General features: G+C 46.1%; 1 protein-coding gene across 1 annotated transcript; it reads left to right on the top strand.

The window, feature by feature from the left end:
* Nucleotides 1-191: 191 nt before the first annotated feature.
* Nucleotides 192-24,251, top strand: LOC103715918 (adenylosuccinate synthetase, chloroplastic). The gene is made up of 4 exons (XM_008803714.6): nucleotides 192-892; nucleotides 22,022-22,714; nucleotides 22,806-23,117; nucleotides 23,894-24,251. The coding sequence occupies exons 1-4, from the start codon at nucleotides 524-526 to the stop codon at nucleotides 24,062-24,064; spliced, it is 1,545 nt and encodes a 514-aa protein (XP_008801936.3). The 5' UTR covers nucleotides 192-523; the 3' UTR covers nucleotides 24,065-24,251.
* Nucleotides 24,252-26,226: the final 1,975 nt, after the last annotated feature.

Genomic DNA, 26,226 nt, shown 5'->3' with positions numbered 1-26,226 from the left:
TCAGGTATACATGGCTTCTTATATTGTGTAATACACATCCGATCAGGATCAACCCAACATAGCTGAAATAATTTAAAATGAGTGTTTAATCTCTAGGATCAACAATTTTTCCTTCCCCTCAAAATTTTGTTAACAATGTTTTTGATTATAGTGGACCTTTTCCAAAACTGTTATTAACTCTGATTTTGATTGAGCTCTCATAAGCCACTCAAAGGTCCCTTGTAGATTGAAATTGACTCAATGGAAGAACCTGATCCCCACCTTCTAATAAACCTTTTGACTGCATATCATTTTCCGACAATATCGGCATCAACTTAAAGCTACTTTGCACTTAGGCATGAAATCCCAGCGCACTAATTGTTCCCGGGCCTAATTCGGATTGCTTTTACATCGCAATAAGGACCAGGCCTTTCCGGCGGGTCGGATTCATTGAATCATCTCCGGTTTTCCGAATCCATCTTTGTATAGAAGCCGAAAAGGTTCGCAAATCTCTCGCTCGCTCTCGCCTCTCGCTGAGAAACCCATGGGCGTCTCTTCTCTCACCCTCGAGCACGCATCCATCTACCCCCGCCGGCGATGGACTTCCGCCGGCGGCGGGAACTGGAGTTCCGCAGGGTCGCCGAGCAGGATACGGATCCCTTGTTCTGTCGGCCCGTGGAGGGATCCGCAGCGGTCGGGGAGGGCCGCCGCCGCCTCCGATCCCTCGTCCTCCCTCAAGGTGACTGCCTCGGCGGCGCCGGCGACGGCGGAGGTGGAAAAGGGCGGCGAGATCGGCCCGGTGGGATCGCTGAGCCAGGTCGCCGGCGTGCTGGGCTCCCAGTGGGGGGATGAGGGCAAAGGGAAGCTCGTCGATGTTCTCGCCAAGCACTTTGATATCGTCGCTCGATGTCAGGTAATATTTTCTCCTTCATTCTTTTTCTTTCTTGCTTTCTCTTTGTAATTTATATTAAAAAAATCTATTTTGGTATTTAGATGGATTTCGATTGATAGGGTTATGGTGTTTAGGGGTCAGTATGGTTTTTGTTAGTGTAGTTCAAAGTGGATTTGAACAAGCTGCATCCTAGCTGTTACCAGCCTCTACTGCATGCATCGCCGATCATGTCATATACAAGACATATTTTGGGATTTGCATGGAAAGCTAAATATGCAATAACTGATATATGGCCACTATCTATGAGTCGCTAAGGGCATGTTTTGTTGCAAGGAACTTGCTTAGAAAATTTAATTTTATCATAAAATCTTAATTTTCTGTTTGTTCGTTTCATTAGAAAATTAAGCCAGTTTTATAACTAGCTTTTCAAAAACTTTTTCCTTTTCCGTGGAAAATTCCTAAGCTTTCTGTTCCTTTTCCATGTATCTCCTTGCAACCAAACATACCCTACGTACCCATGTATCTATTCAACATTTAAGATGGCCTGCATCATTGCACATTTGCCCGGTTCAACATATATGGAGTTAGTACACAGGCGCATGCCAATTCATGCTAATATGAGCTTGCGTTCTGCTTTCTGGTTCTGAGACTCTGCTCAACTGTCCTGAGCAACCTTATTCTACACAATCTAGAACTCTTTCATGATGATTTTCTTTTCTCTTTGTTCAATTATTTGAAGGCCAAATCTACATGTCAGGTGCGGTAATAACGAAAAATCATTGTTCTGTGCTGGACCAGAAGTTAATAAATCAATGTAACTTATAGTGTGCGACCTTAGCTCAGTATCAGCAGAATGTAAAGCACACTAATTTGTTGTTAGTTCATAAATAGCTACATGGCTCCTTTAGCTTTCAGTATGAATTTTGGCCTTATTGTGCTGTGAACATGTACGGATAATTGTGTAATGGTAGTTTCTATGACAAATCTTTTAAAATAATGCAATGCATGTAATGATGAGTGACAATAGCATATCTCTAGAAAGAATTTTAATCTTAAAGTTCTACATATTGGTTTAATATTATGTATAAAAGTCAGTATGTTTATCTATTTAAAACATGTCTTTATATTGGTATAGAGCATCAGGAAAAATGAATAGCATAGCATATTCTAGTGCAAAGAAGAAAGAAATACAAAAGCTTTATTCCAACTATTTGAGGTCAACTTTATGGATCCTCATTCACCAAATATTTCTATTCAAAGAGATACAAACCTATGCAAGGATAAGAAAAGGTATATATGTAACATTTGAGGGAAAAACCTTTTGGATCACCATGATCACCCAATCAAGCAAATTCTTATAATTCAGATGAAACTAATCATGTTTGCTTAGAAAGAGAAATTATGCCTCTCATCTCATTAGTAAATTTGTTTATTCTCTCTCTCTCTCTCATACATTTGTCTCTCCAAAAGAAAATCCATATGACCTTGCTCATCCTAAATAGAAGAAACTTAAAGAAGAGTAAGCATAAGCCCTTTTTGTTGTTTTTGTAGCAGAGTAAGCATAAGATTTAAGACATATGATGCTTCAGAAATGGTACATTTGTCCATAAAAAATCAAGACTCAAGAGTCTAAACAAGTTTTTACTATAGATTCCCCTCCTTTTTGGGATAAGGTTTCCTTTTCTACTCTAGTTATTTAAACAAAAAATTCCACAGAAAGATATAAAGCTAAACTAGTAGCTGATGGATGCACATTATGCAATTGATATGTTGAGATTGAGCTAAAAGACTGCAGTTGCAAATAAAAATTAGGCTATTTTACAATCTTCACCTGAACAATAGTTTCCTTGGAACACTAACCATACTTGAGATCACTAGCTACCAAAACTGAGAGGACAATGGAATTGAAAGTTCTTTTTTATTTGTTTTATATGGAGGGCAACCCATGTCATAAACTTTCCTGGCTCCTGAATTTGGGGAAACACCCCTCCCATGTCCGAACCCAGAACCTCTACCACTTGGAGGACAGGAGCAACCACTGAGTTATAGATCAGTTCACAGATTTGAAGCTAAATTAAATAATTTATAGCTTTAAGAAGTCAACCAGGACCAGTGTGGCACTTTCATGCTGGAATTGGAACATGCTGGAATATGGTTACAAAAAATCTCATAGTTGCCATATGACCTTTATGAAGAATGGAACTGTTGCTGGAAATTGGACCCGGGGGCCGCCGCAAAGCCGGGGAAGGAGGAGCTCCGCTGCTACAGGGGGCGGACGGCGGTGCGCCGGCCGGCTGCGTCCTCCGCTGCGGGGGGGTGTGCAAGTCCTGCAAGAAAAACCGGTGGCCGGGCTCCCCGGCGCCGGCCCTCCGATGCCTAAGTCAGAGGGGGCAAGTATGTGGAGAGAGCAGGGAAGAGAGTATATGGAGAAGACAGCAAGAATATTTGGATAGGATAAAGAAGACGAAGAGGATGATGTCCTCAATTGTATCTATGCTTCCCGGCGGGTTTAGTCCCGGGGATCTGTTTCCGTTTTTTGTTTGTTCCCCCCTTCCCCTTGGTTCTCCTAGCTTCCCTTTTATAGGTGGGGATTACGTTACCTGAGAGGTAACCGGGGGATTTGTCCCTGTCTGTGATAATTGGGCACGATTTGGCCCATTTATGGCATAGTGGAGAACAGGGCCGAATCAGACCGGAATCAGGGAGTTGTCACGGTCGATCGGACCTGTTGGAGTGGTTGAACCGCCGGCCGTAGCGGGCCTGGGGTCTGTGGATGGTAAGTGCATTTATTACCGAACGAACCGGCGGTCAGGTAGAGCCATGCGCTCTGATGGTTCAGTGATCCGGAGATCGTCTTGGGCCGTGTTCATTAAATGACTGAGTGCATCGGAGACTTAAGAGAGTCTCGTGCATTAATGGCAGGTCGTGCCGAATACCTGCGAAGATCTTATGCCTTGATGGCTTGGAGATAGTGGCAGGTCGCAAGCCATAGGAGTTGTCAGTCCCTTAGACTTAGGCGGAGGTTGAACATTTGGTGAAGGCATTGGCTCGGCAAGAGTGTCGAGCCGAGCTGGTCGCCCAATGGGGCGCCCTGTGGCGGGGTTGCTTCAAGTACTCCTGGTCGGCGCCCTTTAGGCAAGCACCTTCTAGCAGAGCGCCTTGGCGCTGTCTTTGGTCGGCACTTTCTAACCGAGCAGCTTTGGGTGGGGCACCTCTTGGCGCGCGCTCTGGTCGACGCCCTCTAGTCGAGCGCCTTCCTGGTCGGCATCCTTTGGCCGAGCAGCTTTCCGGTCGGCGCTCTTCGGCCGAGTGGCTTTCCGATCGGCACTCTTCGGCCGAGTGGCTTTCCGGTCGGCGCTCTTCGGCCGAGTGGCTTTCCGGTCGGCACTTCTTGGCCGAGCAGCTTTCCGGTCGGCGCTCTTCGGCCGAGCGCCTCTGTGGATATATGACTTAGGGTTTTTCCCCTAACACTACCCCCCGACTTCCGAGCTCCAGTTGGCTATCAGCTGGAGCGCGGGAAGTAGCTTTAATTGGGTCATCACGAATTCCGAAAATTTTGATTTACTGTGCGTTTTGAATTATCGAACGCTTCGAGGTGCCTTTAATAGGCGGCGTCTCTTCTTTCCCGAAGAGCCTCATTATTGGGACACCTTTTGCGAAGCGTCCTCGCGTCGTGGGCTCATGATGGGGCCGCACGATCTTCGATTGCGGATGCCTTTCCGCACGATCCGATGGGGCGCTTCGACATTCGAAGCGCTAGCCCTAATTAAATGCGTCGTTCTGTCTTTTAGGCCGACACGTGTTATCATCTAACCAGGACGCAGCGCTTTTTTCGCTGATCCGGGCCGTTGGGGAGGTCTATATAAACTCTCCCCCGGCCCCCTGTCCTCTTTCTATTGCCTTCTGCTTACAGCTTCCTATTCTCCCAGCCTTCCTTAGACCGAAGTCCCTTTTCTCCGGCATCTTTCCCAGGTCTCCCTTCTTTTTGATTTCCCTCTGTTGTAATGGGTTCTTTGCCTAGCGAAGTAGTATCCACCATGAGTGTCCTGGAGGTCGAGATGATCGAAGAGTGGTTTTTCCCTCTTCACGGGTTCCATTTGGAACCCGCCAGGCGAAGGGATCGGGTAACCGATCCTCCGGTAGGCCGGATCGGAGTGCACTCGGAGTCACTCTGGGCCGGCCTCCGATTTCCTCTTCACAGCTTTGTGAATGAGTTGCTGGCGGTATGCCAGTTGGTCCCGGCGCAACTTACTCCAAACGCTTGGAGGGCAGTGATGGGTTTCCTATCACTGTGTTTACTACAGGGGATTCCTACCTCTGTCAACGTCTTCCGGCGACTTTTTATTTTTAAGTCGAACCCGGGAGACGGGGAGTGGCTCTACATCGCCCTCCGGGTGGGTCGTCCACTTTTTCATGGTGCCCCCTCATCCATTCATGGTTGGAAGGAGAAATTCTTCTTCCTGGGTTCCGAACGGTCCTGGGGGTTTGACCCCAGGTGGAGGCCGGCCCAACTTAAATCCATCAACAGGCTCCCCCAGCTTTCTCCGCGTGAGCAGGAGATCTTCGATACCATCCGCAGCCTTGGAGACGGGATTTTGCTGAACGGCCTCATTAGCGAGGACGCCCTGGTGAACGTGGGCTTGAGCTCGGCACGTCCTCAGGGTAAGGATAGTTACAGCAATTTCTTATTTCCTTAATTGTTCTAATGTTCTAATTTTGCTCATCTTTGCAGACATCGCAAAAATGGTGACCAAGAGCGAAGTCCTTTACGCCCGCTTCCAAAAGAGGGCGGCCGAACTCTCAGGAGAACCGGCCGAGCCGAGGAAGAAAGCAAAGACCTCGGCGAAGACCTCGACGACCACAACCGTTGAGGCGCGCGCTTCTCGCCCCGTGCGCCCTGAGGCTGGTCGGGGAGAGGGCGTGGGCTCTGGCGGAGCCACGATGGCACCTCCGTGTCCGGTGCCGATCTCGCAAGTCCCTGGTCGGCGGGAAGCTCCAAATTCCGACCAGGGAGGGAGGACCTCAACTGATCTGGCGCTCGCACGCCCCACCTCTACCACGCAGCGGTCCGGTCAGCCGTCTACTCGACCCCAATTCCCCAGCTCTGAGCCGGGGAATAGCCAAGAAGCAACGGGGTCGGCCGCACCCAGGCCAGCTGAGGCCGGTCTGGCGGGTTCTTCGGGTCCTCAGGAGCGGGTGCCTTACGCTCCTGGATGGGCTGTTTTCGAGGGCGACTCGGCCCTCGATAATGTACAAGTGGCGCGCGAAGTTCTTCGGGTCGCGCTGCTCCCGGCCGACCGGGCCAAAATTCGGTCCATGAACTACGGCGAGTTTATGGACTCCGCTATTTGCTCTTCCATCCGAGTAAGTCAGCTTTTATCTCTGTGCAAATTTGTGTTTCGGCTTAAAACTGTTTCTTACATGTCCCTCTTGCAGCGCCTCCACGAGACCGAGACGATGATTCACATCATCCAGGACTATCGGGACCGGGCCCGAAGGCATCAAAGGGGGCGCGAGGAGGCCGAAACAAAATTCCTCGCGTCTGAGGCCGAGCAGAAAGTGCTTCAAGCGAAGCTAGGGGCGGCCGAAGACGAGGTTCGAACTCTGGTCGCCGAACTTGAAGAGGAGAAGGGCGCGCACTCTTTGACTAGGTCCGAAGTGCGCGCCGCGGAGGCCCGCCGGACGGAGGCCGAATCGTCGCTCGCTATACGCGAGCAGGAGGTGGGGGAGGCTCGAATAAAGGTCCGAGATCTCGAGATCCGTCTACTTGACATGCAATCTCTGCTCGCGGATCGCGAAAGAGAAATAAAGATTTTGGAGCGGAAGGCCGCCTACCATGAGGCTCGGGAGAAGGAGGCCCGGGAGCAGGCCCAGGACGCCGTCAAGCTCTTCCGTGAATCGGAAGAGTTTCGCAACTTGATGGAAGAGGAAGGCGTCAATGGTCTCATCCAGGGCTTCAAGGACTTCCGCAATCAGTTGCGGCGACTTCTCCCAGATTTCGACCTTAGCCTGCTTCAACCAGGCGCTGGGGTCGAAAACCCAGAAGCGGAGGCGGAGGTAGAGGTTCCAACCTCTGGCGGGACCGACCAGGAGGGTCAAGCTGAAGAAGGCGAGATCGTTCTCGAGGTCACCGAGGCAGCTCCTAAAGCCACCGTGGGGGCCTCGGCCGCAGAAGAGCCAGCTGCTCCTGAAGTCGCCGGGCCTGAGCCCTTTGTGTAGTTTCCCCTTTTTTCTATCTTCTTTTTCCTTTTTGCAAACCGGAGCGGCCTCTATACTTTGTTAAGGCCGGGTCCGAGCTCTTGTACTAGGCCTCCGGGCTTTTTGAAATGAATATTCATTTGTATGGAAACTCGTCTATTGTAGCTTAAGTTTCTCTGCTCGGATCTGTTTTAGGTTCCGAGGATATGGGCTCTAGGGCCTGAGCTTTTCCCGCCACAGGGTTTTGAGTTAGAGTTTGGCTTGCCGAGCTCCATTGCTCGGTTCTTCGACTAATGGTATAGCAACGCATAGATAATGTAAAAAACATTAAATAAATGGGTACCTTGTACCGTATGCGTCCATGCGCCGAGGCGACTGAGGACGCTTCTCTGCTCGGACTCCGTTCTTCGAGGACGTCGGCAGGGAAATCCAGAAGCAGAGTAGATAATGTAAAAAACATTAAATAAATGGGTACCTTGTACCGTATGCGTCCATGCGCCGAGGCGACTGAGGACGCTTCTCTGCTCGGACTCCGTTCTTCGAGGACGTCGGCAGAGAAATCCAGAAGCAGAGTAGATAATGTAAAAAACATTAAATAAATGGGTACCTTGTACCGTATGCGTCCATGCGCCGAGGCGACTGAGGACGCTTCTCTGCTCGGACTCCGTTCTTCGAGGACGTCGGCAGAGAAATCCAGAAGCAGAGTAGATAATGTAAAAAACATTAAATAAATGGGTACCTTGTACCGTATGCGTCCATGCGCCGAGGCGACTGAGGACGCTTCTCTGCTCGGACTCCGTTCTTCGAGGACGTCGGCAGAGAAATCCAGAAGCAGAGTAGATAATGTAAAAAACATTAAATAAATGGGTACCTTGTACCGTATGCGTCCATGCGCCGAGGCGACTGAGGACGCTTCTCTGCTCGGACTCCGTTCTTCGAGGACGTCGGCAGAGAAATCCAGAAGCAGAGTAGATAATGTAAAAAATATTAAATAAATGGGTACCTTGTACCGTATGCGTCCATGCGCCGAGGCGACTGAGGACGCTTCTCTGCTCGGACTCCGTTCTTCGAGGACGTCGGCAGAGAAATCCAGAAGCAGAGTAGATAATGTAAAAAACATTAAATAAATGGGTACCTTGTACCGTATGCGTCCATGCGCCGAGGCGACTGAGGACGCTTCTCTGCTCGGACTCCGTTCTTCGAGGACGTCGGCAGAGAAATCCATCAATGAAGGAACGAGCCGAGCTTGTTAGTTGAAGCTGGTAAAGAATGAGCCGAGCTCGTTTGGCCAATAAAGACAACATCCCAACGTATCGGGGCATCCCGATGAACCGGGGCGTCTCGACGTCTCGAGGCATCCCGGCCGAAGTCGGGGTAGGAGCACGAGCCGAGCTCGTCCGGTCAGAGGACCGCTACTCAACAATCGATGGAGCACGAGCCGAGCTCGTCCGGTCAGAGAGGACCGCTACTCAATAATCGATGGAGCACGAGCCGAGCTCGTCCGGTCAGAGAGGACCGCTACTCAATAGTCGATGGAGCACGAGCCGAGCTCGTCCGGTCAGAGAGGACCGCTACTCAATAGTCGATGGAGCACGAGCCGAGCTCGTCCGGTCAGAGAGGACCGCTACTCAATAATCGATGGAGCACGAGCCGAGCTCGTCCGGTCAGAGAGGACCGCTACTCAATAGTCGATGGAGCACGAGCCGAGCTCGTCCGGTCAGAGAGGACCGCTACTCAATAGTCGATGGAGCACGAGCCGAGCTCGTCCGGTCAGAGAGGACCGCTACTCAATAGTCGATGGAGCACGAGCCGAGCTCGTCCGGTCAGAGAGGACCGCTACTCAATAGTCGATGGAGCACGAGCCGAGCTCGTCCGGTCAGAGAGGACCGCTACTCAATAATCGATGGAGCACGAGCCGAGCTCGTCCATGGAGAGCGCACCATAAACTCATGGACATCTTCAGGGAGTCCACGCAGGTACTCCATCATCCCGAGGTATCAGGGCATCCCAACCGTGGTTAGGGAAGAATAAACCTGATGCCATGAGATAATCAAGAAAATTGGTGAGCTCGGAATAAGTTCGCAATCCATCAGTTTACCGTGAAATGAAATTTATAGAGTGAAATTCATAAGATGAAATTTAATGGTTGAATGATGAGGGACCCCTTAGGGTTCTACTGGTGGTACACGCGGAGATTTTCAGAGCTCCAGCTCCGCGGAATGGGAGTCCCATCTAGAGACTCCAATTGATAAGCTCCGGGCCGGCGAATGCGCGTGACTCGGTATGGTCCTTCCCAATTCGGGGCCAGCTTCCCTCGCTCAGTTGGTCGGGAGGTTTCAGCTCTTCTTAGGACAAGGTCCCCTGGTCTGAAAGATTTGACTTTGACCCTGGCGTTGTAGTACTGAGCTGTCTTTTGTTGGTACCTCGCCATACGCACTCGAGCGACCTCCCTTGTTTCCTCGATCAAGTCCAGGTTGCCTCTGAGCTGCGAAGAGTTGGAGCTAGCATCGTGGTGCTCGACTCTTGGAGAGGGGAGCCCAATCTCTAGTGGAATGACGGCCTCCGTCCCATATGTCAGGTTGAAGGGAGTCTCGCCGGTGGGGACGCGGAACGTAGTCCGGTAAGCCCACAGGACATTGTATAGGTCTTCGACCCATTGCCCTTTGGATTTGTCGAGCCTGGTTTTGAGACCCTGCAAAATAGTACGATTTGTTACCTCGGTTTCTCCGTTTGTCTGAGGATGCGCGACCGAGGTGAAGCGGTGGTCAATGCCAAGCTCGGAGCAGAACTCTCTGAAATGGATGTTGTCGAACTGGCGACCGTTGTCAGAGATAAGGATGCGGGGAAGCCCGAATCTGCAAATGATGGACTTCCAAACGAAATCCCGCATCTTCTGCTCGGTGATCCGGGCGAGGGGCTCAGCTTCCACCCACTTAGTGAAGTAGTCGATGGAGACGACCAGGAACTTCCTTTGCCCGGTGGCCAGAGGAAATGGCCCGAGGATGTCAATTCCCCACTGGGCAAAAGGCCAAGGGGAGCTGATAGAAGTCAAAAGAGCCGAGGGCCGGCGCTGAACGTTGGCGTTCCTTTGGCACCGGTCGCATCTCTTGACGAAATCCATAGCATCCTTCTGGAGTGTCGGCCAATAATACCCTTGGCGCAGGATTTTATGGGCCAAGGCTCGTCCTCCCAGATGGTTTCCACAAATTCCTTCGTGGACTTCGCGCAGGGCATAATTAGCTTCCGTTGGGCGAAGGCATCTGAGAAGGGGAGAGGTGAAGGATTTCCGATAGAGCTTTCCCTCGTATAGTATGTATCGGGTGGCGAGGCGCTTGATTCGGCGAGTCTCTCGTACATCAGCAGGGAGGGTTTCGTCTTGCAGATAGCTGATGAGTCCATCCATCCAGCTTGGCTCGAGCTCGGTGCAGAGGGTCTGCTCGGTCTCGTCCGTGCTGGGCTTTTGGAGATATTCCAGGACTGCCCCTTTGGGAAGCTCGCTCATGCGAGAGGACGCCAGCTTTGATAGCTGGTCGGCCCTGAGATTCTCCGACCTGGCAATATGTTGAATGTGGAAAGAGTCCAAGGCCGAGGCGAGATCCCGTACCTTCTGGAGATACTTCTGCATGGTCGGGTCTCTAGCTTCGAAGTCGCCCACAATTTGGTTGACGACGAGCTGGGAATCACTGAAGGCCTTCAAGTCCTTCACTCCTAGCTCTTTGGCTAGCTTAAGCCCGGCGACGAGCGCTTCATACTCCGCCATATTATTGGAAGCAGGAAACTCGAGGCGCAGGGCCTGCTCGGCGACCACCCCCTCCGGGCTGGTGAGAATAAATCCTGCTCCACTACCCCCCGAGTTTGAAGAGCCATCGACATGTAGAGCCCATGCAAAACTCGGGGTCTGCTCCAGCGGTGGCTCAGGTTCAGGCTTGACCTCATCTGGTATAGTGCACTCGGCCATAAAGTCTGCGAGTGCTTGTGCTTTGATCGCCTGTCTGGGCCGGTACTCAATGTCGAATTCCCCAAGCTCAATGGCCCATTTAGTGATCCGACCCGCACGATCCGATCTTTGCAGTATCTGCTTGATCGGCTGGTCAGTCAGCACGGCCACTGTGTGAGCTTGGAAGTAGGGTCGGAGCCTCCGAGCTGAGATGACCAAAGCATAGGCGGTCTTCTCAAGCTTGGAGTATCGGGTCTCAGCATCCCTTAAGACCCGGCTGGTGTAATACACCGATTTCTGAAGTTTCCTCTCCTCTCGGACCAGGACCGAGCTTACTGCTACAGGGGAGACAGCTAAATACAAGTAGAGGAGCTCACCCTGTTGAGGCTTCGTGAGTAGGGGAGGGGAAGCCAGCAGGTGCTTGAGCTCTTCAAAAGATTGCTGGCACTCGTCCGACCACAAAAAGTTCTTCGGCTTCTTGAGGGCTGCAAAGAATGGAAGGCAGCGCTCGGCTGAGCGGGAGATAAACCTCCCGAGGGCTGCCACTCGGCCCGTGAGCCGCTGTACCTCCTTGACCGTCCTGGGGGGCGTCATCCTTTGGAGGGCTCGGATCTTCTCTGGATTGGCCTCGATTCCTCGTTGTGTAATGATGAAGCCGAGGAATTTGCCGGAGGTGACTCCGAATGCACATTTAGCTGGGTTGAGCTTCATCTGGTACTTTCGGAGTGTGGAGAATGCTTCATTGAGGTCGGCTATGTGGTCTTGCGCCGCCTTGCTTTTCACCAGCATGTCATCCACGTAGACCTCCATGTTTCGGCCTATTTGGTCTTTGAAGATCCGGCTGACCAGCCTTTGATAAGTCGCCCCGGCATTTTTTAGACCGAATGGCATCACTTTGTAGCAGTAGGTTCCCCCGTCGGTGATGAAGGCTGTCTTTTCCTCGTCTTCTGGCGCCATGCGGATCTGGTTATATCCGGAAAAGGCGTCCATGAATGCCAGCAGCTCGTGACCCGAGGTGGAGTCCACGAGCTGGTCTATGCTAGGAAGTGGAAAGCTGTCCTTCGGGCAGGCTTTATTCAGGTCGGTGTAGTCCACGCACATACGCCACTTTCCGCTAGCTTTTTTGACGAGGACCACATTGGCGAGCCATTCCGGATAGGATATCTCCCGGATGAAGCCGGTTTCAAGGAGCTTACCGACCTCCTCGGCTGCTGCTCGTTGTCGTTCAGGGGCGGCGCCTCGCTTCTTTTGTCGCACGGGCTTGCAGGTCGGCTTTACCTGAAGCCGGTGGACCATGACCTCCGGGTTTATTCCCGGCATGTCTATAGGCGACCAGGCGAAGACATCCATATTGTCCCGTAGGAAGTTGACGAGGCGACTCCTCCCGTTTTCGCCAAGGCCAGAGCCGATCTGCACGGTTAGCCCGGGAAAGTTCTCTCGCAAGGGAACTTGAATTAACAACTCACCAGGCTCTACCCGCTCTTTCTGGGGGTTGACCCGTGCCTCCATAGCTTCAGTTGAGGGCTGGTCAGTCGTTGGGGCGGGCACCTCGGCTGGTCGTCTTGCCTCGTGGGTCGCTAGGTAGCATCGCCTTGCCACCATTTGGTCCCCTCGGACTTCACCGACTCCCTGGCTGGTGGGGAATCGCATCAGCAGGTGGTGAGTTGAGACCGCTGCTCGGAGGGCGTTGAGTCCTGGCCTTCCAAGGATGGCGTTGTAAACCGAGGGCAGGCGTATCACAAGGAAGCTCATACCCACGGTACTTTCACGAGGGGCGAGCCCGGCTGTGACCAGAAGGTCGATCTCGCCCTCTACTGGGACTGAATCTCCAGTGAATCCAACTAACGGAGCATTCATCCTCCGTAGCTGTTCTTTTGTCATCCCCATTTTATAATAAGCATCAAAATACAAAACATTCGCCGAGCTTCCATTATCAACCAGGATGCGTTTTACATCAAATTTATTTATAATCATGGAGATGACCATGGCATCATCATGGGGAGTTTCGACTCCTTCTAGATCGTCGTCTGAGAAGGAGATAGCTTCAGATGTGCGCGGGCGCTTCGAGGAGGCTCCTTCCCCTGAGGCTTCTCCAGCCGAGGTCCCTCCTCGGATAGTTTTGATGACGCCGGCGATGGGCCTGTTGGCATTGGAACCTTCAGGCTGTGCTGCTCCTTCGGCTGGCTTCTTCCCTTCGCGCCGGCCTTGCACAAACCGATCGAGCACCCCTCGGCGAATGAGTGCTTCGATCTCATTTCGGAGCTGATAACAATCCTCGGTATCATGGCCGTGATCTCGGTGGAAACGGCAATACTTCCGGAGATCACGCCGGATTCTGGTGTCTGGCTTTGGAGGGGGGAGCCGGATGCAATCCCGATTCTCAATCTCCATGAGGATTTCAGCCCGAGGAGCATTGAGGGGAGTATACTTTTCATACCTCCCTTCAGGTGCACGGGCCTGCAGTGGGAACCTCGGGCGGAGTGACCTCTGCTGCGGCGGTCCTCTCAACCGGGGTGGACTCTTCGGGCGGGGCGGATTCTTAGCTCGTCGTGGAGACGAGCTTCTGGGTCGGCCGCGTTCCTCGCGGCGCCTCTTCTTGGGATTCTGCTCGGTTCCACCCCGCCTAACTGCCACGGCCTCTTCTGCCTTGGCATACTTCCGCGCCCGAGCGAACATTTCGGTGAGGTTCGCTGGGAAATTCTTCTCAATCGAGAAGAGGAATCTGTAGGACCGAGCTCCCGTCTTCAGCGCCGACATGGCGATTGACTGGTCAAGCTCCCGGACTTCCCATGTTGCGGCGGTGAACCGGTCCAGATATTCCTTGAAGGACTCTCCCTCCTTTTGTTTGATGTCGAGGAGGGAGTCGGATGTCCGCCGCTGGGGCTGGCTAGCGGCGAAGTTGCCGGCAAACTGTCTGCCGAGCTGCTCAAAGGAGGAGACAGTACTTGGCTTCAGCCCGGTGAACCAAAGCCGGGCTGGTCCTCGGAGTGTCGCCGGGAAAGCCTTGCACATCATGGCTTCCGAGGCTCCTTGTAGGGCCATCAAGACCCGGTAACTCTCCAGGTGGTCAAAGGGATCAGCCTTGCCGTTGTAAGGCTCCACCTGGGGCATTTTGAACCGGAGGGGAACCGGTTCATCTTCAATCTCCTGGGAGAAGGGCGACTTCGTATTGAACTCGAAGTCGCCGTTACGTCCCGATTTTCTCCCGTGGAGTGCCTGGATTTGGCGCTCCAGCTTTTCGACCTTCTTGTCGAGTTCATCATTCTGGAGGATCGCTACAGCGGTTCCTCTGGGTGCAGGTTGCCCTGGAACCGACTCGGCTTCTGAAGGCTGTGGCCAGCCTCCGTGATCTCTGACTGGGTGCTCTCTCCAGAGGGAGGCCTGGACTTGAGAGTCCTGACCTCGGAGAGGAAGCCCGCTAGTAGGGGGCCCCAGTTGAACTGGAGCCGGGGGAGGCGGTGCTGCTGGGATGCCCCTGGGTTGCAAGCTTTGAACGGCGGTAGCCAACGCCTGCACTTGCTGCACCAGGGCATCAAATTGTTCCGGTTGAACTTGAGGTGCTGGCTCAACCGGGGGTGATGAGTTCCGAACGGAACATTCTGGGCTTGGTGGAGGACGTCGAGAGGCGTTGGAAGCCCCTTTGCTTCTTAGCTTCATGGTAGCGAACTCGAGCCCTTCCTCTAGCGCCAACTGTTGCTGGAAATTGGACCCGGGGGCCGCCGCAAAGCCGGGGAAGGAGGAGCTCCGCTGCTACAGGGGGCGGACGGCGGTGCGCCGGCCGGCTGCGTCCTCCGCTGCGGGGGGTGTGCAAGTCCTGCAAGAAAAACCGATGGCCGGGCTCCCCGGCGCCGGCCCTCCGATGCCTAAGTCAGAGGGGGCAAGTATGTGGAGAGAGCAGGGAAGAGAGTATATGGAGAAGACAGCAAGAATATTTGGATAGGATAAAGAAGACGAAGAGGATGATGTCCTCAATTGTATCTATGCTTCCCGGCGGGTTTAGTCCCGGGGATCTGTTTTCGTTTTTTGTTTGTTCCCCCCTTCCCCTTGGTTCTCCCAGCTTCCCTTTTATAGGTGGGGATTACGTTACCTGAGAGGTAACCGGGGGATTTGTCCCTGTCTGTGATAATTGGGCACGATTTGGCCCATTTATGGCATAGTGGAGAACAGGGCCGAATCAGACCGGAATCAGGGAGTTGTCACGGTCGATCGAACCTGTTGGAGTGGTTGAACCGCCGGCCGTAGCGGGCCTGGGGTCTGTGGATGGTAAGTGCATTTATTACCGAATGAACCGGCGGTCAGGTAGAGCCATGCGCTCTGATGGTTCAGTGATCCGAGATCGTCTTGGGCCGTGTTCATTAAATGACTGAGTGCATCGGAGACTTAAGAGAGTCTCGTGCATTAATGGCAGGTCGTGCCGAATACCTGCGAAGATCTTATGCCTTGATGGCTTGGAGATAGTGGCAGGTCGCAAGCCGTAGGAGTTGTCAGTCCCTTGGACTTAGGCGGAGGTTGAACATTTGGTGAAGGCATTGGCTCGGCAAGAGTGTCGAGCCGAGCTGGTCGCCCAATGGGGCGCCCTGTGGCGGGGTTGCTTCAAGTACTCCTGGTCGGCGCCCTTTAGGCGAGCACCTTCTAGCAGAGCGCCTTGGCGCTGTCTTTGGTCGGCACTTTCTAACCGAGCAGCTTTGGGTGGGGCACCTCTTGGCGCGCGCTCTGGTCGACGCCCTCTAGTCGAGCGCCTTCCTGGTCGGCATCCTTTGGCCGAGCAGCTTTCCGGTCGGCGCTCTTCGGCCGAGTGGCTTTCCGGTCGGCGCTCTTCGGCCGAGTGGCTTTCCGGTCGGCACTTCTTGGCCGAGCAGCTTTCCGGTCGGCGCTCTTCGGCCGAGCGCCTCTGTGGATATATGACTTAGGGTTTTTCCCCTAACAGGAACAAACAATATTGGGAATCTTTGCAGAGGTCTTTGTATTTACTGGAAAGTGCTAGGTATGGTATATATAGTTTCAAGCAAAGTTTAAGTATTCGATAGTACATATTGCAGGCACTGCTATTTCCCATTTGTACCAATATGCAAGCTTTAAAAGAGGTATTTTGTTGTCAAATGAAAATATGCTCCTCATCTTTCTCAATATGATGGGCATCTGGTGCAAAGCTTTGTCTCTCTCCACGTAATCTCAATCATGTAATGAAAACTATTTGAAATTTCTGAAAACCACAAATAATATAATATGTTTGGAGAATGTATTCTTTGAACTGTCATACACTTAAATTCATTATATGTTGCGGAAAAGCAAGTTAATTCATGCATTCTTTTAGGATACGTTATTACATATAGTTAAAATGATGATGCTTTATTGATGTCGTTTTAGGAAATAATACTTTATGCTGCACATAAACATCTTCAACTGACATGTTTTAGTGAACCAGATCTGACCAGCTTGAAGATTAATAAAAGATTTCTGTCAAGTAATCAAATATTTGTTGGATGAATGTTTATTACATGGAACTGTAAAAAAAGTCAAATGTGTTGCATGGTCTAAGGCGTAAGTATGCTAGTTGTTACCCATTTATGAACATAAATGCATGAGGAATTTAATGTGAGATTGGTTGTAAGAGTGATATATCAGAAGCTAGAGATTATCCATGTTAAATGCTCAATGCTAAGAGTATGTAGAGCACACTGAAGCGGATTGAAATTATCGATTAAATTGGGTATTCTATACACTTGTAGGAATATATGGTTGATTTAAGACATGCAACGAAGTGATGTATTTATTCAGGTTAAGGTAGAACGGTAGGAAATAATCTAACTTTTGCCAGAGCATATGCTGCTGATGTTTTCATTGAAGAACTCAGTAGAAATAATCAAACTTATTGACATCATATAAAAATGATGATGCTTTATTGGTGTCGTTTTAGGAAATAATACTTTATGCTGCACATAAACATCTTCAAGTGACATGTTTTAGTGAACCAGATCCGACCAGCTTGAAGATTAATAGAAGACTTCTGTCAAGTAATCAAATATTTGTTGGACAAATGTTTATTACATGGAACTGTAAACAAAGTCAAATGTGCTGCATGGTCTAAGGTGTAAGTATGCTAGTTGTTTCCCATTTACGAACATAAATGCATGAGGAAATTAATGGGAGATTGGTTGTAAGAGTGATATATAAGAAGCTAGAGATTATCCATGTTAAATGCTCTATTCTAAGAGTATGTAGAGCACACTGAAGCGGATTACGAATTATCGATTAAACTGGGTATTCCATAGACTTGTAGGAATATATGGTTGATTAAAGACATGCAACGAAGTGATGTATTTATTCAGTTTAAGGTAGAACAGTAGGAAATAATCTAACTTTTGCCAGAGCATATGCTGCTGATGGTTTCATTGAAGGACTTAGTAGAAATAATCTAACTTAGACATCATATAAAAATGGTGATGCTTTATTGGTGTTGTTTTAGGAAATAATACTTTATGCTGCACATAAAAATCTTCAACTGATATGTTTTAGTGAACCAGATCTGCCCAGCTCAAAGATTAATAGAAGACTTCTGTCGAGTAATCAGATATTTGTTGGACGAATGTTTATTACATGGAACTGTAAATAAAGTTAAATGTGCTGCATGGTCTAAGGTGTAAGTATGCTAGTTGTTTCCCATTTACGAACGGAAGTAGTTCCCCACAGCTGACAAATAGAGGAGTTTAGGCCGTAAAAAGGCACCGGCCCCCACTGGGATTTTGCTTTCCTTATCTACGCGCGCACTGCGTCAGCACTGGCGAAAAAGAGGTCGGCTTTACTATATAAGAAGGGGCGGGCCGGGTGCTTGTGGGCCCCCCTCTGCTGCAAGTGCTTGTTGGACCCCCACCCCTACCCAGTCTATGGAATTTAATGGGAGATTGGTTGTAAGAGTGATATATAAGAAACTAGAGATTATCCATGTTAAATTCTCTAAGAGTATGTAGAGCACACTGAAGTGGATTGCAAATTATCGATTAAACTGGGTATTCCATAGACTTGTAGGAATATATGGTTGATTTAAGACATGCAACGAAGTGGTGTATTTATTCACGTTAAGGTAGAACAGTAGGAAATAATCTAACTTTTGCCAGAGGATATGCTGCTGATGTTTTCATTGAAGGACACAAATAGATAAGACCATGGTCTGCCGTACCGGTCCGTACGGGCCGGTACGGGCCGGTACGTACCGGTCCGGCCTGGGACCGGTACCGGATCAGCGTGGAATCCGGTACCGGTAGTTTTCTGTTGAAGAACCGGTACGGGACCGGTTCGGACCGGTACGCCACCGGTACGCCACCGATTTCGTACCGGTCTGGGCCGGTACCGATACGCCGACCTATACCGGTACGGCGGACCTTGGATAAGACCAAATGATTTCTCACACAATTTGGGCATGATTAGATGTCTAAGCAATAATGATGTCAATAAGCTATTTGGTCATCAGTCGTTTATGTTTTTCATCATTAATTATACTATTACATTGTGCGGTGTCTACATGGGTAGGTGAACTCACCAAGCTCTGTAAAAGGACTGCACTAACGATTAAACTAGATCAAATTTTTTTCTATAGCAGGAAAATACTTAGACTCATAGAATATGACTCTATTTGCATAGCATGAATAAATAATATCACGATCTCCTTGGTTGGTCCCATAAGATTGTCAGATGGTTCTAGATTGTTGATCTGGGGATTATATTTATCCTTTGCTTCTCTTTACCTAGGTGTCTCATAAATCTATAGGAGCACAATACAGATGTTGAAAAAATATGAGAAGATTAATCTTTATATAATAACAGTCATGTATAGCCCAGATATATTCAGCTCCATCTCCACCACTCTTCTAGATGTGTTGCGCTAGTTAACTAGTTAAACATAAATATAATTTGAACAAGTTGTGTCTCCAACTATATTCTACATGTTGGTGCTAATGTCTAACAAATATGACAAACAGCTTATAGACATAAAATAGTAAAGAAACAAACATGATATACATACGTATGTAACTTCATCCTATTTTCAATAACACTAGAATAAAAAGTAATGAATGTTCTCTCATGTTAAGCTAGTAGGTATTAGAAAGGTCTAGTGATTCCCTCTTGCTAAGTCTCCAGATGTGACAAGTAGCTAGGTGCCAAGTATTGTAATAAAAAATCAGGCGTAACAAAGCCCTTATCTATAGAGTAGATAATTGGAGCATGGCTCTGTTGATAGAAGAATAGGAAAATTGCTCTTGTTTGAAGAAGGTTTTAGAGTGAAAAAGAAACCCTAAAATTCATGGTGTACATCAACAATATAAAGAGGGTTATGTTGACATTGATGATCGCTAAAAGATTGAGGATTGGAAGTCATTTCCATATGTAGAGGAATTTGTGTTGGCATTTCTGCTAGGAGATTGGTTACTTGAGAAGGTTAGAACAAATACTTGAAGTGACCAAGGTGCATGTGATCATTTTGGGGATAGAAAAAGGTAGTCTGATGCAAAACTATATATTTATCCAAATAATTTAATTACTTAAAAAACTGTTGAGTTTAAATTGAAAACATAAAGAGCGAGTAATACAAAATTAGTTTAGAAAAATCTTACTGGAAAAATAACCACAAGAGATATTGCCAATTGTATGGATCAAGACTATGCAAACAGGATCAAGGAATATAAACTGCAGCACAAACATGAATGATTGGCAATATACTAGCATGTGGCATGCAATTGGTCAAGTTCATTAGGACCTCAATAACCATCCACCATATTATTTCTAAAAAAATTCGCTATGGTATCTTGTATCTACTAATAGAGTATAAGTTCATGCAAAATTAGAGTATAACTTTATGCAAAAAACCAACTTAAAATGATGTATTGATTTTTTTTGTGTGTATTATTTAGATTTTTTAATCATTTTTATGCATTAAAATATGGTGATTAAATGCTAATAAGCATATGGTTACTTCTATGGTTCTTTAATTTATATGTATCTATATATGAACATCATTGTATATGCTATTAAAATATTTTATAATAGTATAATATATTTTTTAGTTATTAACTTATTATCATGTCCTGATGTTTAAGACTCATTGGGTACTTGATGGAGTCTTCAAGTTGACTCAACTTGGCTGACTATCGGGTCGAGTTGAGATTTTGGGTTTTTGAATTATGGTTATATGTAACAGCACATATTACTGACTAACAATACGACAGAAAGAGAATAAATTTCTTTTGTGCAATAAGGGATTTGAAGTATATATTTTACTAAGACTCATTGGGTACTTGATGGAGTCTTCAAGTTGACTCAACTTGGCTGACTATTGGGTCGAGTTGAGATTTTGGGTTTTTGAATTATGGTTATGTGTAACAGCACATATTACTGACTAACAATACGACAGTAAGAGAACAAATTTTTTTTTGTGCAATGAGGGATTTGAAGTATATATTTTACTAGTTTCGGTTCAGATTAGAATTCTAGTAGTCCAAATCCAATCCATATTCTAGTGGGTCATTTTGTGAACCCAAGCAGCATCCAAAGAACTTCAGTTCAAGTTGGACTGGATTAATTTTGAATCATTTCAGTATTGGAAGCAGGAAATCCACTAGCACCCCTACTTGTGGGTGATGCATTCTTCATATGATGGTGCTGGAGATGGATCATGCTTTTGCATTTGTGCTGTTTCTAAGTTTTTTTGGCCCCTATAGTTGCTTTTGACATCTTTGTGCAGCTTCATTTTTCTGACTATACTTTCTTGATATCTGTTGCTTTCCTGCTAAGATACATCCACCTCCCTGTTTGGTTAATTAGAGAAATATTTGTTCGGTCATGGATTTTGTTATGTTTACTTTTATTGAACTTTTAAGCTAAGTGCAAAACTGTCAATTCTAGTATAGCTGTCAATTTTTTTGTCAACAAAAACATTGATATATACATACTATTAGTAATACAAACTCATGAGCTGACATTCATCCATCAAATCGGAGGCAATAGAAAAAAGGCTTCCTGAATCCTTCAAGATTCAACCCTTTTAAGAGCTATGCATTTCAACATTACCATCTTCTCCAAATCTCGCCTTACAACTTCTGCCCATGTTACCACATGCCTGTTCCTTCTTCTTGTTCCTTTAATGCAAATCTGATCACTTCCCATACTAGTGCCATATCGGATTCTAGCTACTCATGCCCAAATTATCTCTCTATGATTTAATGTTGATTGATTTAACTTTCACTTTTTCTAAATTTAGTAGCTGCTTTTTACCACGTACATATCACCCCAAAATTTTAATCTCTACAATGCTCATGCCTGAAACTCCTCTGCCGTGCCATATTTTAATCTGTAAAACTTTGTGGGCGTTATAATTGTCTCATAAAATTTTCTTGTTAGTTTCATGTGCATGTGATTCTCACACAACTTTCCTACAGTATCTCTATTCTTTTATATAAAGAACATCTAATTAGCAAAATGATCACATTGGAGTATTTTTCAGCCATCAATTATTAATGGAACCTCAATTTTCCTTTGCAGTCAAGGTACTTTGTTTTAGTTTTGCAAGTTCTTCTAGACCCTTGTCCTGCAAAATTTTCACTTTGTTCCTATTTTTTATTCATCCAAGCATTCATGGATCAAACTGCTGTTTTAATATAAAAAATTTACATGCTAAAGAATGTACAGTACTTGGATCTAAATATTGACCAACTCAAGTATAAGATAATTGACTTAATTGATTGGAACTTGGAAGTAATAGGTTGAGTAATGTTGACTGCTTTCTTGAGTGAGAAAATTTTATATGAAGTCAACATGTTTATTAACCCTGCTGAATGAGGTTAACTGCTTCACTGTAAGAGACATTTATAGTCCTGAGAAATCTAACCTTGCTGGATACATAATTCATTTAATTCAAAAAGTTCGTGAAATGTGGCAATAAAATTTCTCATTTATAGATCCTCAATTATAGCTATGATTTTTTTTTCGCTACTTATCTTAAAGCTTTATTCTGTTGGTATTAGGGTGGAGCAAATGCTGGACATACCATCTATAATGCTGAGGGAAAAAGGTTTGCTCTCCATCTTGTTCCATCAGGAATCCTTAATGAGGAAACTCTCTGTGTTATTGGTAATGGACCTGTAGTGCATCTTCCTGGATTATTTGAAGAAATTGATGGTTTGGAGTCCAATGGAGTTTCTTGCAAGGGAAGATTACTAGTATCCGATCGTGCACATTTGTTGTTTGATTTCCATCAAGCTGTAGATGGACTTAGAGAAGCAGAGCTTGCAAATTCCCTTATTGGGACAACTAAGAGAGGAATTGGACCATGCTATTCTAGCAAGGCAATAAGGAATGGATTAAGAGTTGGTGATTTGAGGCATATGGACACTTTTCGTCAGAAACTTGATATTTTACTAAGAGATGCAGCTTCACGGTTTAAGGGATTTAATTATAATGCTGACATGCTCAGAGAGGAGGTTGAGAGGTACAAGAGGTTTGCTGAACGATTGGAACCCTTTATTGCCGATACCGTGCACTTCATCAATGAATCCATCTTGCAGAACAAGAAAATTTTGGTTGAAGGTGGTCAGGCAACTATGTTAGACATTGATTTTGGAACCTACCCATTCGTAACTTCCTCAAATCCTTCAGCCGGTGGGATTTGCACCGGCCTGGGGATTGCTCCAAGATGTGTTGGTGACCTTATTGGAGTGGTGAGAACAATCAGTCCTTTTTCTTCAAATCCTTTTGCTTGAGTGTTATAACATTTTCGTATTAAATCTCCTCTTCCTCCCTTTTGTGCAGGTAAAAGCTTACACAACTAGAGTTGGCTCAGGTCCTTTCCCAACTGAAATCTTAGGTAAAGGTGGTGATCTCCTTAGGACTGCTGGAATGGAGTTTGGAACAACTACAGGCCGTCCTCGACGTTGTGGCTGGCTTGATATAGTTGCACTTAAATATTGCTGCCAGATTAATGGGTTTTCGGCTCTCAATCTGACCAAGCTTGATGTCCTGTCCGAGCTTCCAGAAATTAAACTGGGTGTCGCTTACAAACAACTTGGTGGTAAAAGAGTGAAATCATTCCCTGCAGATCTTCAAGTTCTGGAGCAAATACAGGTAAGTTTGTGATAAATATAAGAGTTTTCTGTTAAAACTGTTCTGTGTAATTTGGAATTTATCTTAAACGTTTCGTTCCTGTATATAGGTGATGGATTTTCTTTCATGAAAACAAATTCCTGTTCTATTTTCTATTTCTACTGGTATTATGGGTTATATTTTATCCCAAATTACGAAGTTAACTTACAGAGCTACGGTTGGATCACTGCATGGAAAAATTTATTTGGATGAAACTCCTCGATCCTCCTGTATACAAGATTTCCATCTAAACAGTTGCTACCTGAAAGCTTTTTTTAAAAAAATGTTATAAGGAGAAAACCCCTTTAGATATCTGTAAAGATTTCAACTCTCTGGTGCTTTTCTTTTTCGACTTTAATATTTGTGGGCCTGCTTCTTCTTCCTTTTCTTTTAGCCCTATTTATCTCTTTCTCTAACATGTGCTTTTGTATTTGATTTAGATTTTTTCCTTATTATACCACTTTCTTAAACTACTTTTAGCATATTTTATAGCTGTAGTTTTGGATATCAACATATCATAAGAGCATGTAAGTTGATGAACTAGTAACTACCCATGCTTCCAAGATTCTCTCAATTTGTTGACCCTTGAGATAAAAAGATTATGCACATTTGCTTATCCAAATGCAGCTAGGATGGATTAGGATTGGATGAAAGTCTCACAAATTGGTGCCTGATTGAGATTGGTGGCTGATTTTTTTTTTTTAAACTCCTCTTTGCACTTCTAGATTCTGATATACCTGTTGTTTCGTGTGTTCAAGGTTGACTATGAAGTGCTGCCTGGTTGGCACAGTGACATCTCTTATATCAGAAACTACAAGGACCTCCCCCAAGCTGCTCGTCAGTATGTGGAGAGGATAGAAGAGCTTGTTGGTGTACCCATTCATTACATTGGTGTTGGACCAGGTCGCGATGCCCTCATATACAAATAATTCAAGCTTCTTCATTAGAATGTTTACCATCTGAATTCCAAAAGAATAATTTTCTGGCTTACAGTTAATGTTGAACATCTTGAAACTGTATTTTTTTAATCATTTTAATATCCTAATCTGTAGAATAAAATTTTGGTGCTAGATGCTTCTTTCCTTTGAATTCTAGTAATAGATTGTTTTATGCTTCCATGTGTTCTCTGAGGTGTGTAGAACCTGAAATTAATCTCGGTTGGTTGACATTGGTATCTTGCATCTTTATGTAGGACCTCAAAGCCCAACTTGCACCGTTGCGTATTTCAGTTGTTGGCAGGTTAGACTAGACTTCAAGGCAAACTGCAACTTGCATAATTGCATTAGAGTTAAGAGATTGATTGCAGTTTTCAAGTTAATCTGTGTCTCTGTTCTCAGTAAAAGACCATTCGGATTCACTGTTTTCAATACAATCACGTTTTCATCAGTCATGCCTTCATGGTTACGGGATTTCATTTGATTTTTCAGCTTGGCCGTCCAAGTTAATAGTTTAGGTTATTTTGGGCGGATTTTTTTGAATTTTGTTAAAATTTTATTGTTTAGGCTTGGAGCCTGGTTGGTTGGGCAGAGTGACTATGGTCTATTTGTGCTGTCGAGAGGGGCTAGAGCCACTTTTACACTGAATCCCGTTTCCTTCGCTTTTGACCTGTTTCTGCTTGAACCGCTGGAAACTGAAGTCACTCCAAAGTGGTGAGACGAGGAAGCAGGATCCCGGAGTAACTTTTGAGTGGATGTCCACTCCATCATGTCTCAATCAAAAAATGGGATCCTACATTAATGATCTAAATTATTGGATGTGATTTACTATTTTTAAACCGCATACAAAATAAAAATCATAAAATCATATTATTTTGTAGAAATAAGTATCAAAAATCCATTATCATTGGCCAATTTAATGTGGACCTAGGAACCTTATTGATTTCAAGTATTGCAAGGCCTTTTTTGAGGGGCTAGAGATGATCCTTTCTAGCCTTGAAAATCATTTAGGTCCTTGGAAATGAAATTAGGAAATACACGGGGATGTTGAAGATTTTTAAATTTTATTCCAAAAATTTAGCATCGCCATGAATTGACAGAAATGTAGTTTGGATTGTTAGGTTTTGATGGGTTCCTTTTGGAGTAACTGGTTTTGTTACTTTCAACACCCTTGGGCATCCTTCTGAGGCCTAAAAATTTAAGATCTTGCTCCTAATCGAAAGTTCCTTGGTTTTAATGGATTTTCATCCTACTAACCCCCTTCTCTTACTTCAATAAACCCTAGCTTAATCAAATCTCACTTTACTCTATCCCCCGTTGATTCGATTGTGAATTTTATAAAGTGCAATTATATTCATTCTACCAATTGACCCATTTTTCTAAATTCCAAACTCTAATTCACCCATACAATCTAATTCTAAAACCCCAAACCATTTTGAATCTAACTTTTATTCTCCATTCTACCTAATTCCATCAATGACCAATTATATAGGCTCAATTGAGCAAGATTCTGACTAATTCTATCAATTAATTTAAATGGGCTAACTCCGGTTCATCTGAGCCTGATTCATTAACCTGCTCAAATTCCCTCTTCACCCCCCCCCCCCCCCCCCCCCCCCCCCCTCCCGCGACTCCGATTAAAGATTTTAGTCTCCAATTAGACTTCCCCATGCTCAAATTGATCAAATTTTATGCATGCAAGTCAATTGAATTTAGCACGGCTCACTTTTGAACCCAAATTTAACATTTTTTGAAACTCTTATCAAATGAGCTCAATTAGATATTAATAATTGAATCATGGCCTTTGCGTGTGACCTAGATGTGACATTTAAAAGTTCATAATTTTGGACATCTCTACATTCTCAAATAGAAGTGCCCAAAACAATGCCTAAATTCCTCTCAAAAATCATCAAAAAGGGAAAAAGGATAAGAATCATAGCTCTCTTTTTTAGCCAATAATTGGATACCACTTGACATTATTTCGACCTTCTTCGATTCAAAAAATATAAACTCCAATAGTGATTTCTAATCTTTTAGCTATAAGCACCTCTTGTAGAGAATTTAATTACTTCACTACCAAAATATAATTATTGGTCATCCTAACCTAAACCATCCCGATCTTCTTGACCTCAGTCTTAGCCAATGTAAGTAACTTC

The sequence above is a fragment of the Phoenix dactylifera genome, chromosome 7 (assembly GCF_051530095.1).
Source record: "Phoenix dactylifera cultivar Ajwa chromosome 7, Ajwa_hap1_PhDact_Kaust_v1.1, whole genome shotgun sequence".
Lineage (NCBI taxonomy): Eukaryota > Viridiplantae > Streptophyta > Magnoliopsida > Arecales > Arecaceae > Phoenix > Phoenix dactylifera.
This window is presented reverse-complemented; position numbering and strand designations above follow the sequence as displayed.